At 38.1% G+C, this 19,994-nt stretch overlaps 1 protein-coding gene across 1 annotated transcript in view; it reads left to right on the top strand.

Annotated features, from left to right (window-relative positions):
• Window positions 1–19,036, top strand: part of LOC121467562 (proton-associated sugar transporter A) — a 155,429-nt gene extending 136,393 nt beyond the window's left edge. Inside the window, exon 6 of the mRNA XM_041709184.1 lies at window positions 18,704–19,036. Within this exon, the coding sequence (XP_041565118.1) occupies window positions 18,704–18,934 (231 nt within the window). The 3' untranslated portion in view covers window positions 18,935–19,036. The remainder of the gene's footprint in view (window positions 1–18,703) is intronic.
• Window positions 19,037–19,994: the final 958 nt, after the last annotated feature.

Here is a 19,994-nt window from a genome sequence, read left to right as displayed (position 1 = left end):
CTGTCCGTCTGTCCGTCCGTCTGTCCGTCTGTCCGTCCGTTTATATGCAAACTAGTCTCTCAGTTTTAAAGCTATCTGCATGAAACTTTCCCTAAAGTTGTCTTTCTATTGCAGGTAGTATATAAGTCGGAACGAGCCGGATCGGACGACTATAGCATATAGCTCCCATAGGAACAATCGGAAAAATAATTGAAAAAAAATTATAACTTTGCTGTTTTTTAATTTTTTGTTTAGTTCTTCGACATATAGCAATGGTTAAATAATTCAGAATTATGGTTTAAATTTCATCAACATCGGACGACTATAGCATATAGCTCCCATAGGAACAATCGGAAAAATAATTGAAAAAAAATTATAACTTTGCTGTTTTTTAATTTTTTGTTTTGTTCTTCGACATAAAGCAATGGTTAAATATTTCAGAATTATGGTTAAAATTTCATCAAAATCGGAAGACTATAGCATATAGCTCCCATAGGAACAATCGGAAAAATAATTGAAAAAAAATTATAACTTTGCTGTTTTTTAATTTTTTGTTTAGTTCTTCGACATATAGCAATGGTTAAATATTTCAGAATTATGGTTTAAATACGCAAGTAAATCATAATTTTAATGTTTTCAAAAATATTTAATTCTTGCGATAGCTGCAAGGGTATATGAACTTCGGCTTGCCGAAGTTTGCTTTCTTTCTTGTTTTTTTAAATATAGTTGTTCTGCTAACTTGATATCCTCCTAAATTTGAACTTTTTCAAAATGTTTTTAACTGAGAATTTGCCCTTATTTATGCGAAAATTATTCGTGAAAGAAAAAAATTAAAGTAATAACAAACAAAATGTATAAAATGAATGCATACATATGTATATAAAACTCGTGGATGCCGACAGAGTTCTGCTAACGTAGACGTCCAAGGCTCAGAATTCTAAACATTGTCTAGAGTGGGGAACGCAGTATTTATTTATATGGACATTAGTAAGCTACATAGCTTTTAATTAATCAATTGATTTAAAATTCCCAATATTAAGAAATGATGCCAGTCACTGTTGACAAGGTTTTTTTTAAATCTGCAGGTTACGCGGGAATTGTGCGTTTTGAGCGTTAACGTGTGTGTGTGCAAACTGTTGTATTCCCAGTCAGAAAAAACACGCTTCCAGGATGTGTTCTTTTACGCTTCCTTTGCATGCGAAAAACGCATTCCAGATCCCTGAAAGCTCCTTTTCCTTTTTGTTCGAGACGGGACAAAAATCAAGCTTTCTTTTAGAACCGATCTAAGAGCGAGTCTTAATGCGTTCCATTGGAAGGTAGTTTAAACTTCGGAAACGCTCGGCTTTCCCTTCCATTTGTACTTTACGAAGAAAGCATTCTAAGCGCACTGTTAGAATGAACTTAGAAACGTTCCTCGGAAACCTTTCTGGATAGCTTCCAAAGCAAGCATTGCGTAACACATCTAAAGAATGAATATTGATCCCTTCCACAAGAACACATTTAGTATAATTCCAAAACATGCCTTCTAATAGTCTTACCCAAGAATGCAAATATTATCGTTCCCAAAAAAGCTATTGGGAACCGTTTCTTTTTTCAATTCCAATTTTTATTTATTTAATTTTTTTTAAACGTTTGATTTAAAATTTATTGTAATTAATTATAATTACTATAATTACTCCGGGTCGTTTTTTTCTTTTCTCATCCTTTCTGCTATACTTTTAGCCTTGTAAGTTTTGTTCTTAGCCCTAGTGAAGGCCAGTCAAAGGTCTTTTATGTGGTCGGTGATGCGGTAGCCGTCCCTACTTTGTGACTCTATAATAATGATAAAATATAATAATGATATTGTATGTATGTTTGTAAAACACTAACCGAATAATGTTTCGTTTAAATGAATGTAGGACGCAAAACCTTCCCTGTCCCTAGTACCGCCATAATTAAGCTCCATTATCAAACTTAGACTTAATATTCTACTGAAGATCTAGATTTACCGAATTCAAAAATTTTTAAAAAAGCATCAAGTTGAACTCTAGTAACATTATTATTATGGTACCATTCTAATAATTTTTCACGGAGATTCATAGGTATCATACACAAAAGAATAGTTTGATGCACTTTTATCCGATTCGGGTTCACATAAATTTGGACATTCATTTCCAGAATTATTTTCTGTATCAAAAGTAAGAGCTCTAGCAGCCGATTGATGAAGCTCTTCCTTTTGTTTTTTCGTTAAACGGTGAATATTTGACCTCGACATTCTCCTCATTTGAATTTATATTAGTTTTGTTTATTTTGTAAAATATTTTTTTCAATTAAATTATTAAATTTTTTTTATTTATGTAATGTCTAATTATTTAAATTTATGTTTATTTTTCTTAAATTTTTGTTCACTTAATTTGTGTTCTTAAGTCCACCTTAAAAAATACAACTTGTATGTAGATTTAAGTCCACCCTAGGTAGAAGTATAAGGAAGAGAGAAAAAAGCACACAAATAAACAAAACGAGTTCACAAAACAAAAAATGTAAATTTTTGAAATATATATAAATTACCTTTTGTCTTGAAATAGTTTTTCTGGAATTAAACGAAAATAATATTTAAAACGCATTAATTAAATTAAAACTCAAGTCTTATTGCAGTGTACGCTCAAAAAAAATAATTCTTTTTATTTGTTTGATTAACAGCCACGAACAGTTTTAGGAACAATTTGTTTACATTTGTTTTGACCGTACACTGTTTTTAAGACTGTTAATAAGTGTTTATAAATTTAATATTTTTTTTGGCACAGGTACACATCACTTATTGTTTTAATTAATCAAGTGTTTGGTTCATGTTATTTTATTAACAGTATTGGAACTCCTATTTAGTTTGTTTATATCAACACTATACTTACTTGAAAATTAAAACCGCAAAGAATACATAAATTTCACAAATCCCAAAGGCACCAGCTATTCCAATTGAAAATCAAAATGCAAGTGGCGAGAAATGCAAAAGAAACGAAAAAGACCTCGCGCTTTCTTGCATGTTCTCTTTTGTTCTTGTCGTTTGCTTTTTAGAGTACCGTTTTGTTCGGTTACTCCTTGTGAATACAGTGGCGGAGGAAACTATAGCGCAGGCAAATGTAAAATAATAATTCAAAACAAAATCACGCTTTGAAAAGAAATCATGTATTCGTGTATATATTATTACCTAAACTTAAAATATATAAAAAACTGATTCAAATTAATAATTTTCTAATACAATATACAATAAATATTATTATTAATAAAATTAAATATTAATATTTTTTACAGAATTAATTTTAGGAAAAGTTTAACAAGTCATATACCACCAACATAGCAAAGCGTTTAGATAAAGTTTTTAAAGATAAACAGTAAGTATATTTACGCCGCTGCTGTTCATTAAGAAAAATAGATTAAATTGGTTTCCCATTTTATTGTCTATTCCGAAACAAGAATTCTATTTGCGTTCTTTCGTAAGCAAGGTTTTCAGTGAAAAACACGATCTCAAAAATAACGATCGGCAGCGTTCTGAAACATTGCAAAAGAAGGCTTTTTTATGCATTATAGTAGGAAGGGACGATTTCACAAAAACTCTTGCAAAGCATGCATGAAAGAAGCTTTTTTTATTGGAATGCGTTCTCTAACTTCCGACTGGGATGCCGCCACGTCGCACACACATTGACAAGTTAGCAGAGCTCTGTCGCCATCCACGAGTTTCATATACATATGTATGCATATGTATGCAAATGTATAAAATCATTTTGTTTGTTACTTTAAAAAATATAAAAACACGAGCGGCAAATTTTTTCTTTCACGAATAATTTTCGGATGAATAACGGCAAATTCTCAGTTAAAAACATTTTGGAAAAGTTCAAATTTAGGAGGATGTTCTGCTAACTTGATATCATGTTAGACTTTAGTGATGACCTCCCTGTGATCTACAATTTCGACGTTGTTTACCACGCTTTATTGTCCGATGCCTTCGAGGTTGTAGATCCCATCATAGATAAATACTGGGTTTCTATTGAGTTCCAAATTAGATCACTCAGATAGGTCCGCGTTTACTGTTTTCGTCGATAGTAAACTTAACGCGGTTCCGCGGTCGTTTTTGTCTCGACTCCCGATTCTCAATTATCTTGGACTGTCTGTCGATCCTAATGTGGGGGACATTTTATATCGGTGGTATTGTTTCCGGGTCATCTAAGTGTTCCTACAGCATTTCCCCGTTTTCTGGCTTAATGGCCCACTTCTGGATTCTGCTAAGTTTCATATTAATTGGGAATTCTTGTGAATTGCTTACTCTTACCAATTCGTGACTGGTGACTGTCTTGGCCAATTTCGGTGTTTCGCCATCTGCACTTCACAGTGTCTTCTGTTTCTGGTTTTGTTTAAATTTTTTTGTTTTATTCCTTACCACGCCGCAATCACTGCCGCAACCACCGACCAGTAAATCATCAAGATACGCGAAGACAAATTCTCGTAATGCTGCTGAAATAACTTTGTCCATCAGTCTGCACATTCGCTGGGCAGCATTACATAGGCGAACGGCATGACGGTAAATTGGTATAAAGGTCGTCCTGTCACTGTAAAAGCTATTTTTTCTCTACTTTTAGACTCCAGAGGTATTTGCCAAAATGCATCTTTAAAGTCGATAGCGGATATATAGAACTTTTCTTGTAGACGACTCAGTATACCCTCTACCCGTTGCGTCCTTTACAGTCCTTGCATTAACTTTGCGTGCGTCCAAGCAAAAAAGATTTTTGGGGCCCTTTTGCACTAAGGTCACATGGGAACTCTAACTACTATTATTTTCCTCTATTACCCCTAATTTTATCATTCTGTAGAGCTCTGCAAATACCAGTTTCAGTTTTGCTAGTGAGATGGAATTATGCCGCTGCTTGATAGGTAAATTATCCTGTGTAACTTCTATGACAAGTTTTTCTTACTCGGTTTTCCTTAAGCCCATATCTGTACACGATGGAAAGGTATTGACTACCTTTTTTAGGGTGCCATTGTGTGGGGTGTATGCTGTTTCGTGGCGTGCGGGACTCTCATTTTCTGGCGCTACCGTATCCAATTCCGCAATCTCTAATAGGCGTTTCCCCAGTAAAGGCAACTTAAATTCCTCCCAGAATTTTATTCCAAAATGAAAGTGTTGCTGTAGAGCGGGCACTATTAAAATTTCCAATTCTCTTGTTTCGCCTTCCCATTCCACTAGCAGAGTGATCATGCCTGTAACTTGAGTTTTTCCCTCACTGGCGGTTTGTATGTTCTGTCTGGTTAACTCCTGCATTTTATGCTGCCTCCTTTGCCAATGCAGTTGGCACTTGCCCCTGTATCTAATAAGGCTATTACCTCTTCGCCTTCTACTTTCGCCTTGGATAAATGTCGGTTGGCTGATGATAGACGCAACTAATTTCCTTTTAAGTTCCCGTGCAGTCTCCATGGTCTGGTGTAGGTGTTGAAGTTTCTTGTTCTTCCAATTACCCCTTTCGTCTTCCTATTCTTATTCCGTATTGAAGATACGGGCGCGAGCCTCCTCGTACTTTGCCTTACGCTGATACCAAGTCTTATGAGACGATATCTGTGCGGGGCTTGCGGTCGCCTCTTTTATTGTCTCGGGGTGACGTTTATCTGAACGGTCGTCCCTGACTCTCCGATCAGACCTTTCCGTAAGAATAAGATTGAGTATAGTGATAAGAGTCGTTGGCACCCTGTTCCGTCTACAATTTTACGGTGAATATAAAAGTCCGCCGGTTTATTGCACTTATAGCAAAGGTCTGACTCCGGGAAGGTTTTCTTGCCCAAGCTTTGGCGGGATGGATTTCCCCCCGCCGGCTTCACCATTCGAGCACCCTTCGCTGGTCGGTTGTTCTGAAAAGCCTCTACTTGGTAGTCATCGGCCTCATATTCTTATTCCGATTCATTTATAATCTAGTTAACGTGCCGCGGGCGCGACCTCTTGTCCTTCAACCATTTTTCGACACGTATTCCTTCTCTCTTAAGCTCGGCTGGTGTAGATATGCTTGACGCCAACAAAAAGGCTCCCATTTGAGAACTTAGGTTCTCCTTCAATACCTTCACAAGGTTGGATTCTGGAGTCTTATTTCTTAGTTTAAACTGCAAATTGTGCATTTCAGAAATATAATCCTCCAAACTCTCGGTGTATCCCTGTCGTCGTTCCATTAATTCGTTCTCAATTGTCAAAAAGTCTCTGGTGATTGGTCGGGTTAAAGAGTGGTATCCAAAATAATGGTCATCTGCTTTGTCTTCGAGCATTTGCCAATACCACTTGCTGGCGGATCCAGTGAGTAGACAGTACAATTCTCAGAATACCTGTTCATTGGTATACCCATACAGTGCTTTCATTCGTTCTATGTACTTGGAAGAGAAAACTTTCTAAAGACATCCCTCGGCTGGTCCCATCAAATTTAAGATTCCACTTGTCCAATCTAATGTTACAGTTCTCTGTTGGTCGGTGCTCAGGGCAGGATATTTCCATGCACTCATGCTGTTCCATTCATGTCCTTCTGACCTTTTACCAGGACTACAGCCTCCACAGGGGTGCTGATTCCCCATAGAAGGAACTGTCCGAAACCCCCTCCCTACCAGTCGTCGGAAACAGGTAGACTTGCTAACAGGCAGACGAATAGATCATTATTCCAGACAGGCAAAAGAAATTACCTTCCTGTTTCCACTCTCTCTGTGCTTGAAACTTACGAGCAACCTGGGTAATGCCTACAAACGGATAGCGTCGGCCAGAGAGATAGATTCAGTCCTCCCGCCCTTGTATTGGTGGAATCCGCACCGACTCGAACCTCTCGAAAAACCCAATAAAAATAAAGTTTGTTACCTAAAAATACTAAGTCGGTCTTGCCTGTGATTTGATTATATTATATAAGGACAATACAATTTTCAATTAAAACGCATTAAATTTTTCTATTAATAAAACAAACACGAATGATTTTACAAGATATGGAAAAGAGTCATAAAGTCACACGGCTATTCTGAGACAATGTTTCGATTGAGCGGCCTTCTCGATTCTGACATCGCTGAAGTTGGGGACTTTATATGTACAAAAAAATTAAATTAACTAAACCTGCGAAAGGAATTTAAGGTGTCGACACAAACTATTTTTGATCTTCAGATGTTAAAAATGTCCTTGTTCTAAGGATGCGACGAATCCTCCGTTGGGCGCCAATACACCGACGAAACACTTTCACGGGAACAATACAACATTATTTTTTTTAAATGCAACTTTTCTATTTTGTAATTTTTTTTTATTATTTTTTAAATTTATTAAAAGCGGAAAACGATATCATATAGCTTCTATAGGAACTTTTGAATAATTGAGCTGCAAATCATTATAGCTTCAGTGTTTTTAAGCATATACGCAAGTAAATCATTATTTTAATGTTATCAAGAATATTGAATTTATGAAATAGCTGCAAGGGTATTTAAGCTTCGGCTTGCCGAAGTTTGCTTCCTTTCTTGTTAAATAACAAATTAACCGCAATTTTTTAAAGCTAAAATCGCGTTGTTCAATGTAATTAATTTTTCTTAATTAAATTAATTCATTGTGGTGATTTAATTTGGTGCTTGGTTTGTTATTGTAATTCTTTTGCAACCCTTTTAGGTTTTCTTTTCTCCCGCTCTCAGTCGTTGAACGCTGTTGAACGGCAAGCGCTCTAACGGTGATACTCTTGTCTATCTCTCTGTAATTCTCTTTTAGGAGTTGAACATCGTTGAAAAGTTGATTGGAACGGCAAAATCTAGACGTTGTTACGCTACGTCTATATTACTCTCACTCTGTCTCTTACTTATTCGTGCTAATATCGGAGTTAATTTGTGTTACGCTCTTGCTCTCCCCCGTTCTCTCAAACTAATTCGTTTCGTGGTGCATAATATTGAAGTTAATCCTTGTAACGCTCCCGCTCTTACCCTCTCCCACCGCTCTCTCAGAAACTTCTGAGCTTTCGATTTTTGTCCTCTTTATTTGCACAGTAATACGAATAACCGTGATTATGGCTATCTGCATAACTTTGCAAGAAAGTTATTTCGGCTGTAATGCAACCAATTTTCAGAAATTAGGCGGCTGAAAAAAACAATAACTGAAACAAAAATATGGATCTCCTTCGGGCGTATCGCAGCTCTCTAGCCCTTTGCTATCCGAGCCAGATTCGCGCAAGCGCAAAAAAATCGGTGACGGTGGGCAGTCTTTGGCCAACGCCAAGGTACCCGCTCCGCGCGATTCGCAACCCGCACCACAGCAGACGATTATGCTGCCGCCACAATGGTACTTAGATCTGGAGCTAAAATAGATTCGGTACCCGTATGTGCGGGTCGCGATGTGGTACCGCCTGGGACATCCGCTTTGTCCGAACAAGTAAAAATTGTGGCCCCAACACCTCATGTTGTTGCGTGCCCCTGATCATTCATTACTTGATATTACGGCGTATATCCGTAACAAAGTCAAAGTCAATGATCTAAAGGTCAAACAATTCAAATTTTCTTATGCTAGGAATGTATCATCATTTAAGATTGGTACTCCTCGGACGCATTTTGCAACCCTGTGCTCGGCCAGTTTCTGACCAGATGAAAGAGTACGAAGCTAAGAAAAAAAAAGCAGTTCAAGGGAAATGGGAAATCCGGTTAAATAGCCATCCCCAGCGCATTCTACTTCCTCTTTTATTTAAAAAAAACTAGCCTCCTCATACCTTCTGTCCTATCAAAATACAAGAGGATTATTAAGTAAACTGACTTAATTGTACTCTCATAGTTTTTTATTTTTATCCCATGTTATTGTGTTTACAGAAACTTGATTCTCAGCTCCGCAGTAAGTACACAATTTATAGGCTTGATCATTCTTTCAGACGAGGATGGGGAGTCTTAATTGCTGTTGACCCAAACCTCACGTCTGTAGGTGGAACAATAAAATGTTGTTGATTCAGTGGCCGCAGCAAAAGTGAGTACATGCTTAGCCCATTTCACAAGGGTGTAACCTAAACCCATCGAATGTGCGAGACCGGGACAGACATAGTGTTCAGTTGACCATGTAGTTGGCACAAGAGTGCAAAAGAAACATATATAGGGTATAATAATTGTGGAACTCAACTTGAAGTATGTATGTGTAATAGGATCCTTAGTACTTAAGTGTAGATTTGTGAACAGTGTGCGGTCACACTGTGTAACGGCTGATGCCGATAAACTTTCATTTTCAGCAATTGGAGTGATTCCAACGAAATTTCTGGAACGTTGTTGTTGTCACGTTGTTTGGGCTTTCGTCGGTATTTTGGCAAGTAAGAGACGTAGTCCCGGCTTCATTGTTCTGATTGCCTCGGTCTGCTGACGAATTGGGCCTTTCCTCGGATCCAGCTTCAGCCTCAAAAATGTAATTGGGATCCAATGCTGGGCAAACTCCACGAGCTTCGCGAGGTACCCCAATTAGACGCGATGCGAGCGCCGACTTTCTACCGCTTTTTCGCATTCCTAGGTTTTCCAACTATCTTCGAAGTTCTGCTGAACTGTAGTCGTCTACACCGATGGTTTCCATTTTTATTTACTAAATTTAAGATTAGAGTTTCTTGTAGGCTGAGTATAGTGCAAAAAAAAATTTGCAATAATCTCACTTCTGAAATTGTATGTGGCACAATAACGTGTTGTAGATTCAGTGGTCGTAGCAAAAGTGAGTTTATTCTTTTCCAAGTAATGCATGCTTAGCCTATTTCACAAGAATGGAACTTAAACCGATCGTACGTGCGAGACCGAGACAGGCACACTGTATCAGTTGACATATAGTGGATATAATAATTGTGGAACCTGACTTAGAGTATGTATGTATAAAAGGATCCTTAGTACTTATGTGTAGGTGTGTTTGTACATGTGTTTTGACTGCTTGCTACAATTCGGCCATCCTGACCGGAGATCTCCTGAACTCCTAACTATTAACATTACTGATCCATGAGCACATATTCGATACTGCCCAAACTCCCTTGTAAGAATGTCTGGAATGTTGAAAACCTTCAACATCCTACAAGACATATCTATCATTACGTAGTACTTTACTTATTCTATAAAGATCTTTAAATTTTGGTATTAGTTTTTTGACGCTCCTATATGAGAGTCGAAATTTTTAATCATTACTAAATTCTCTTGCTCGTAGCTAAGACGCTGTTTTTTTAGAGTCTGTTCGCAACTAGTTGTACTCTTGTAGCTTTTTAATGCTGTTACTGGATTAGTGTCAAATTTTCTCCTAGTTTCTAATTTCACTGTCCTTATTTAATTCTTCTAAACTTTCCTTCAAGATATCTAAAACTTTGCCCTTTTGAGACACCCTGAACAAAACCTGACTTGGATGTGGATTTATCGATCTTTGAACTGTATTATTAAGAGCATGTTCAACCGTTGAAAACTGTATCCCAGTAATGTTCTTTCCCTGGTTCGGTCCATTTAGCAATCATGCAGCCAATGCTTCCAATTACTCTTTCGACTCTACCAATTGCCTGCGGAGATCCAGTAGCTATTTTTATGTGCTTAACTTTGTTTTCCTCCAAGAAATCTTGAAATTCTTTGGATGTAAAGGAACATGCCCGGTCTGAAATCACACATTTCGGCATACTCTAAGTCTTAAAATAGTCTTTTAACGATATTTCCCTATTGCTTCCCTGGATTTTGTGGTTTAAGCTAAGCTTACAAATTTCGTAAACGCATCTATAATTACTAACACGTGCTTGTTAGACCTACTTTTATCTACAGGACCATAATGGTCAATGTGTATTAAGTCAAAGGGAGTAGTTTCTTTGGGGGTGTGGTGAAAAAAACCCTTATTTTCTCCAGCCTTTTTTGGATAGGCAATACATTTGAGGCATTTATTAATGTTTAGCTTGCATTTTTCTTTAACTTTTGGGAACCAGTAGCTTTTTTAAATCACTTTTACCATTTTATCTATACCAACGTGTCCTAACTGATCATGATAACTAAACAAAACATGTCTACATAAAATAAAATATAATAACCTGTTAACTATTCGATCACGAATTTCATAATCTTCTCGTTCCTCTCGTTGCAACTTTTTAACAATGCTTTTGATTTATCTTTTTTCTGACAAATAACTAAGTTTTCTTCAAATGAGTTAGAATCTATCGTGAGTATGTGTTTGATTCTACTCAATGCATCAATCGTGTCTCTCGGATTAACATGTCGTAGCCTTCTAGCTCAGTCCCACCAATACCAAATTTCCTATCCTTTCTGACCAGATGGAATAAAAGCTTTGCCTTTGTTGAAAAATCGTCTAAAATATCAAAATGTCGTCGATGTAAATAAGAACCTTGAGTTCTCTAACCAAATCAGCCAAAATTGTATGAACAAGTCTTTGAACACCGCAGGGCCGTTTCGTAATCCACACGGCATTCTAAGTCATTCATCTTCGCCTATTTGCGTTGTGAAGACGGTAAATTTAACTGAATCTAACTGAAGAACCCGTTTTTGAGATCTAAGTTGGTAAAAAGGATTTTTCCTGAAAGTTTATTAATTAGGTCGTCTATTAAGGGGGTGGGGTAATTATCTTTTAACAAATTTTGGTTAAGAGTTCGATAGCCTACGCACATTCTTAACTCTCCAGACTTTTTCTTAACTAGTACTATTGGTGAAGCATATTCTGACTTGCTTGCCCGTATGATACTGTTTCTAATATAATCATCTAAAAAATCCTGCACTTTTTTCTGCGTATCGCCTCGGAGAGTAATTAAACGCTTTTGTCTTGTCAAAATATTGTTTTATTTCCCATTTAACGAAAGGGATCTCTGGCCTTTTCGCTTTTATATAATATTTATCGAAAATGTTTGAAAGACTGTTCTTTAAAATAAACTCGCACTTATCACTAATATTTAACTGGTTGCACTCATTCGGAATGGGGTATTCAATTGATAGTATTTCAGAATTGCTCGCATAAGTTTGGACTTGACTCTGCCGTATCATTTAACCGCTCAAGATGCGTTCAATTTCATTACATACATAGCTCTTTGCTCTCCAATTCGATATTAACTTTACTCTTAAACTCTTTAGTGTTATCTATCTTGATATCATTTTTAATTCTATCATCAGACCAATCCATTCTAGTAGTGACACAACTGTTCTTAACATTTTTATCAAACGAGTGAACGTTTTCAATACATATAATTTGAGTAATAATTGTCAGTAATCCTATTATTTGAGCAATAATTTTCAAAGTTTCTGTCATTTTAGCAATCATTTTCAATATTTCTATCATTTGAGCAATAATCTTCAATATATGTATCATTTGAGCAATAAATTTCAGTATTTCAATATTTGAGCAATCATTATACAAAACGATCTTAAAGTTACATATGTTCATAAAATCTCTTTTAGAACAGCGCAATATGCCATTGATTGGATCGGCAAAACCAGTATTTCAAAATTAAACTTTTCTTTATTCATAACAACAAAGGATGGTTATTTTCAAAGTGATTTTTAGGATTATTTACACTTATACTAATAGATTTACTTTTTATTGTCTTTATAAAACTAATTGGGCTCCCAGAATCAATTAGGCATTCTATAATTATATACTGATAAGGTGTTGTCTAAAATTAAACTTTAAACGGCTTACGTGTTCGTTGCTTGGTACGTTTTTCTTTTCGGTGCACCAAGCCACTAGGTGCTCCAAACTTCCACATCTGTAGCAGGGTCCGTACTCGCGCTTGGGCTTGCGGCATACGGCTGCGAAATGTCCAACAGAATTGCAATTGAGACATCTAATAGTGGAGCTCAAACCAGGTCCATTCCCGGCAGCCACTTTGAGGCGTCCAGTTGTAAAAGGTATTTTGCTTAACGAAACTTTGGTGAATGCCTGCAAAAATTGTGCAGACGAGTTGAAGCAGTGCATGTACGCTTATTGACTCAGAAGTGAAACCGGTATTCCTTCGATGCTATTATTAATCAGCTCCTCGTCGTTCATCTGAATGTGCGCAGCTCAACGCGTTTTTCCGTTGAAATAGGTCAGATGGTTGTCACTTGCGCTCCTGAAACTTGCGTCGGGACATAATCTTGTTTTCCTTGGGCTGAAAAACCTCCACAATTTGAGTCAGCAATTCCTGAGCTGGCAGGGTCAAAATATTTTCAATGGATTCTAACCAAACTTGAGCGCGGTCTTTTAACTTTGACATCACTAGCATACGATTACATCTTAATAATGGCATTAAGATGAGCAATCCATGTATTAACTGGTGGCGGCACCGACAGACGAAATTTTTCAAATGCAATGGGACAACATTGTTGTTATTTGATGTGGCCACATTGTTCTGACCTTGTGGCATATCGTTTGTTAAAGATGCGGTCAAATTGTGTAACTGCTGACGCCGATAAACTTCCATTTTTAGCAACTCCTTTTCCAATTTGAGTAATTGCAACTGACGCTTCATGGATTCCAACGAAACTTCTGGAACGTTGTTGTTGTTGTCATTGCTTCGGTCTGCTGACGATTTGGGCCTTTTCTCGGATCCAGCTTCTGCCTCGGAAATGTAATTGGGATGCAATGTTGGGCAAACTCCACGAGCTTCGTGAGGTACCCCATTTAGACGCGATGCGAGCCTTGTTGCCGCTTTTCTGCATTCCTAGGTCTTCCAACCATCTTCAAAGTTCTGCTGCACTATAATCATCGACACCGATGGTTTCCATTGTTATTTACTGAATTTAAGAATAGTTTTTCTTGTGGGCTGAGTATAAAACAAAAAAAAATTGCAATAATCTCTGTTCTGAAATTGTAGGTGGCACAATAACGTGTTGTACATTTAGTGGTCGCGGCAAACGTGAGTTCTTTTCCAAGTTGTGCAAGCTTAGCCTGTTTCACAAGAGTGGAACCTAAACCGATCGTACGTGCGAGACCGAGACCGAGGCAGGCACAACGCTTCGGTTGACAATGTGTTTCGCATAAGACTAAAAAAGACATATAGATGATATAATATTTGTGGAACTTATTTTTATTATTAGTATCGGGGTGTTTAGTGTACCGCGACCTGTAAGATCTATTGTACCCCCACTCAGAGCCTACAGCTCAGATATCAACCCACTTCCTCGAATAAAGTCGAGGAGTTTTAGTGGGTTGATTCTTACTAGGAGCTCAGGTGTAAGAGTTCTGGTTCCTAAGATTTTCCATCTTATACTTGCTAATGTCGGACAGTCTGCGATGATGTGCTTAGAGGTTTCGTCCTGTATGTCGCAGAATCTGCAAGTTCTACTGCTGGTTATTCCCATCTTACCTATGTGACTTTTCAGTCTGCAGTGCCCGGTTAATAATCCGGTAACGATCATAAGTGCGTTTTTCCCTAGTTGAGCAAGTTCCTTGAACCCTTTTCTTGTTGTAGTTATTTATTTGAGTTTTGGCTTGCCTTAGGCCTGGGGTATTTCTCCAGTGTTCTTGCCTCATGGCGCCTTCCTCTTTCCTTTATAGTGTGTCTCCCTATACCACGGTAGGGCTCTGGTCCTGTTCGGCTCCTAGTTTTTCCATTTTATCGGCAAGTTCATTTCCAAATATATCTTTATGTCCCGGAATCCATCTGAGGGCCAGCCTGTTTCGGCTGCCCAATATATTTAGCTTACTCTTCACCTCTGAGACTAGCTTCGAGGTGATTTTGTTACTATGTAAAGCAGTAATTGCTGCTTGGCTGTCCGAAAGGATCGATATGTCCTTTTCCTTGTATCCACGCTGTATGTTGAGCTCTGCACAACGTCCAATGGCACATACCTCAGCCTGGAATATGCTGGTATATTGGCCAAGGGATTCGTGGTATTTTATGCGAGGCCATACCACTCCAAGGCCCGTGCCTTGTTGTGTCAGGGATCCTTCTGTGTACCACGTTATGGTGTGTGTAGCCATAGGGTGCACTTCAGACAATGTGGTCCAATCTTTCTCAGTTCCTAGGTGTGCTGTGAAGTTTTGCTCGAAGATTAATTCGGCTGTCATTTCATCCCTAGGGTTGAGTATTAGGGGCACTCTGTTATTAAGAATGCAACCACTACCTGTGGCCTCCTCCGGTGTCATGCCCTGCATGAGATACCTAAGGTACCACTTTACCTTCGACCCTGGCAGGCCACGCCTGTTGGGGTCGTCCAGTCCTCCGGGCTGTCCTAGGGCTGGAAGAGCGTCCTGCTTCTTCAGCTGTCTGATAAAGGTTGGCCTATTATACGCAGGGTAGCTCCTGCTGGCACACCACGCTCCCTGGCTGGCAATGACTGCGGCGCAGGTCTTCTCGCCTTGGCTGCTGGTCCTAGGCGGGTGCGCTGCCGCTTGGGGTCTGTCGCCGTCAAGGGATCTGTCTTCGAAGTGTCCTGCGACCCCGGGATTTTTATGTTCCTATTTTTCTTCATGGGGTCCTACGAGTTGCGGAAAAGTATATAGTCCGTCCGGGCCGAGATCCGCCGTACCCGGGTAAGGCGTAGTTAAGACAGGCGGTCGCCACTTGCCTGAACCCTCCGTTTGCCACTGCGCTATTTGTTAACCCCCCGCCAGGCTGACTATCGGCACGGGTCGAATGACACCATAGTCCGGCACCGAGGTGAGATGTGGGGGGATAGATTAGAGGTATGTAATTGTGAGGGAGGGGTGTGTAAGGCTACGGTGTTAAGACGGCCAAACAAGCGTCTTGTCGGTATACCTTCATCGGTATTCCCGCTGTTTGTCTGGAGTTGCTCATTTGCTTCCGATTATTCGCAACTAACCTTCCCAGAAGGCCGTTCGCTATCCGCAACCTGCGACCCGCCTGGTGGCCTCAGCTAAGCCTCCCTTCGAACCATCCCACTAGTTCTTGAGGACCAAGATTTGTGGAACTTAGCTTAGAGTATTTATGTACAATAAAATCTTTAATACTTAAGTGTAGGTGTGTATATACATGTGTGTATGACTGCTTGCTACACATCCGAGTTAATAACTTTTAATGAAATGAATGACATCTAAATTCTGGGTATAAAATTATCGTTCCCCGGTAGTTTTATTTATATGACTTGCTCATATATACGGCCATTATCTGAGTTTCCAATTTATGCGAACCACCTTTCCGTAATACAGTCCATTTGTAATAAACTGTCCGAGTGAGATCAGTTAATAATTTTAGGTGATTTAAACATACCTAATGTGACTTGGTCCCCGGATGAAAAAACAAATATTTTACTTCCTTTTGCGCAGCATAATTTTACGGACGGCTTACTTGACATTGCACTATCTCAAGTAAACCATGTTTAAAATTCCTTGGCCGTTTACTGATTTTTTTTGTGTCAAATTCAGAAGGCGTTTGTGTTTTAAGAACGTTGCCACTTACTCAACCTGAAGATCCCTATTACCCAGCATTAGTGCTGACTATTGATGCAGAAAAAGAGATAAAGGAACATTTTGGAAAGACTGTTAAATGAATTTACTGCTTTCGTAAGACAAACTTTGGTCGCTTAAATATTTGTATATATTTAACTTCGACAGGTCCGAACTTTAATCATACACTAACATGGCTGAGGCCATTAATATCTTTTATAATGCATTGAACTCCTTCTTCGAAAAGTACGTTCCGTTACACTATCCGCCTAACTCCAATAAACATCAACGGTTTCCGCTTCCAAGCTTTTCGAAAACATTTTTACCCTCCACTTGCAACATCTCTGTAGGTCGATTAGCTATTAAATGGCTTCAGAAATAACCTTCATTGCGTTTTGTGTTATCTAAGTGGTAGGACACAACGAGCTCTGTCTCTAAAATAATCCAAGTTCCAACAAACCTCTTAGAACCAACCGTCGTTTACACTGACTTTAATAAAGCGTTTAATTCTGTAAGTCACTCTCTTCTTGTACGGAAGATAAACTTATTAGGGTTTTTAAATGATCTTGTAACATGGATTTTGTGTTATCTAAGTGGTAGGGCACAACGAGTCTTCTTTAAAAGCTCCGTCTTTAAAATAATCCAAATTAATTCAGGCGTCCCACAAGGCAACCACCTGGGTCCGCTTCTTTTTACACTATTTATTAACGATCTGACTTTAGTTTTGACAAAGTCGCGTGTCCTTATGTATGCAGATGACGTCAAGTTATGCTTGCAACATAGCGATATTTCCCTCTGTTCAGATTTACAAACGGACCTTAATGCTTTTCAAACATGGTGTTCTGCAAATCTATGGGAATATAAGCACCAAAAGCAAATCAATGACATTTTATCGGGTCAACCCACACTATGCCACGTATAAGTTAGGTGGTTGCGAGTTGACTAAAATAAGACATACTGATGACCTTGTCGTCCTTTTGGACCCAAAACTTTAATTTTCTGACCATATTTCATCCATGGTGAAAAAAGCCAGGGGTGTGCTTGGATTTATAAAAAGGTGGTATAAGGAATTTGATGATCCATATGTTACAAAAACTTTGTTTATTTCATTAATGCGTCCAATTCTGGAGTATTGCTCACCAGTTTAGAGTCCCCTATAGAGTATACACATTGACCGGACAGAATCTGTGCAAAGAACTTTTTACTACTTGCTCTACGAGGCCTTAATTGGAATGAAAACCGTATCTTACCATCTTACCCTAGTAGACTTCTTCTAATTAGTTTACTGACTTTAGCTAGTCGTAGAAATATGATTGGTATTACTTTTGTTCGTATACTTATTCACGGAGAAGCTTAGAGTCCCGAGTTACTGGGTCGCCTACATTTCTCTGTGCCTAATAGAATCACCAGGAACTATATTCCTGTTATCTTAAGCCATTGTTAATCAAACTATGATATGCATGAGCCTTTTAGAGTAATATGTAATGACTATAACAAACTCTATCACATCGTTTCTTCTACCGACTCTTTACCAGTTTTGAAAGCACTTATCTTATCTTAAAAAACCATTCGCCACGAACGTTTTTAGAAAAAATTCCGGAATATACCGGAAAATACCGATGTTTAACGATATTTTGTTCGGATTGCTTTCGAATATATAATCTAATTTGTATAAAAATGACGGAAAACAAGAGAACACGCTGCAAACTCTGCTCGCAGTACCACAATGCACCGGATTTTGACGTAGCTTATTCACCACCCGCAATATTAATATCAAAATCACGAACTTACTTCCTGCCCTAATCAACGATCAGACTTAGTATTTAATTATATTGTATAAACAGATTAGATTTAGCTGCCAGTTTGGTAACAGTGTGCTAATCATTAAAACAAAATAAATTTAAAGTTTTCTTATAAAAGTATAAAAAAGTACCACATTGCATTACTGCTGGATCTCTAGCAGGAAATAACTCCCACATATACGGGGATCCTTGCCTATTTTAGAAACTACCTCCATTGCAAACCCTTCAAAAATTACAATCAGCTTCCTTTTCTTGTCGCCCAAGTTGGCAAATGCAGCGATAGCATTATGGATGACCTGCTGAGCACTAAAGATATCCGTAAACTTGCTCATATTCATGATTTTTAATTAATTTCCTATGAATTTCCTTCTTGTCCGCTCTCGGGATCTCGTTCTAACGTAAGGCCCACCTGTTTGTACTGACCATAGTGCATCAACGTCCAAAAGTTAACGCTTATAATTAAAAACTTATATATTTTAAGGAATGTTTAATTTTTACAATTGCTGCAATGGTATATAAACTTCGGATTGCCGAAGTTTTCTTCGTCTTATTATTCAAATTCTAAAGTCTGGTTGTTTTTTCATAAAAGTGAATTTTCTCTTTTCAGTTTGAATTACATGAAAATGGATCTCCGAAAGTTGGATCAGGATCACGTGGATTGGGTACTGATATTGCCATTATAAGTAGCATGGTCTTTTTAGCCCAATTCATTTTATCATTATGTATGGGCACAATAATTAAAATATCTGGAACAACTACATCTGTTATAAGTACCGCCAGCTTTTTGAGTTTTTGTGGAGCTCTGTCCGCTACGAAGATTATGTATTTGGATCTATAAGCTAAATTTAAATAAAATGTAATCTAATATTGTGTTTTGAACAAAGCATGGCGTTCTATAATTAAAACTAAATAAACTATTGTGTGACACCAAACTCTTTAATTTCGGATGCATATCATTTTGTATTATAAAGTCTACGTGTTCGTATGTGTAAGTTAAGTCCCTGTTTATCTTGCGGACCCCATCTAATCCAAAATATATATTTTCACAGTATTGAGTGATCTGTTATTTTATTCTTTTATGTTTTCGTTGCATTGCTCTTGCTCAGAAATTGGTTGAAAGAAAGTTTTAACTGTTTAGAAACTCAGATCAATAAGACAGAAAGAGACCAGTTATGTTTTTATTACCACACACTAATGTCGATATTAAATTACTCCTAACAAAAACCAATATCTATATTATTATATAGATATTATAATAGCCTTTTTCCTTTGCCGCATTAATGGTCTTTTTCACTGTGAGCACTTTTCATTTAGCTATTGAAACTCTGACATGTGAATGGCACGAACAGCTGATCTGGGTTTGTTACTTATTAATTGTCCCAAATCAAAACGAAATGATTATGAATGTGATCGAGTTTACGGAAATCTGTAATGTTCAGCAGGACATCCATAATGGTATCCAGGTATTTTCGAACTTGGGCGATAAGGATGCGGAGCTGATGGTGTTTATTAAAAAAAATCAAATGGGCTAAACTTGCGTAACAAACCAGCTGTTGTAGTGGTAGCACTAGCGACCCTGCAGTTCCAATCCCTAAAGATTCCCTAAGTAATCCCCCGGGCGCCGCCAAGAATTCCTTAAGAATCCCGGGGAATTTTCCATACAAAACGGAAAGGAATTTGTATGAAGCAGGCCTTCCCGGCGAGTAATTCGAAGATTGGGAGGAATCGAGAAGGAATTTATGCACTTACCTGATTAATTAATATCTGCCTAAAATTTTCACTTTTAAAAACACTTCCTCACTCTGTTGCAGTCGAATTCAAGTGCAATGGGAATGGGGAGAACGAAAAACGAAACCGAAATTTCTGCCTGACGCGTGCCAGGGTATATCCGACCATAA

The sequence above is a fragment of the Drosophila elegans genome, unplaced genomic scaffold (genome assembly GCF_018152505.1).
Source record: "Drosophila elegans isolate 14027-0461.03 unplaced genomic scaffold, ASM1815250v1 contig_476, whole genome shotgun sequence".
Lineage (NCBI taxonomy): Eukaryota > Metazoa > Arthropoda > Insecta > Diptera > Drosophilidae > Drosophila > Drosophila elegans.
This window is presented reverse-complemented; position numbering and strand designations above follow the sequence as displayed.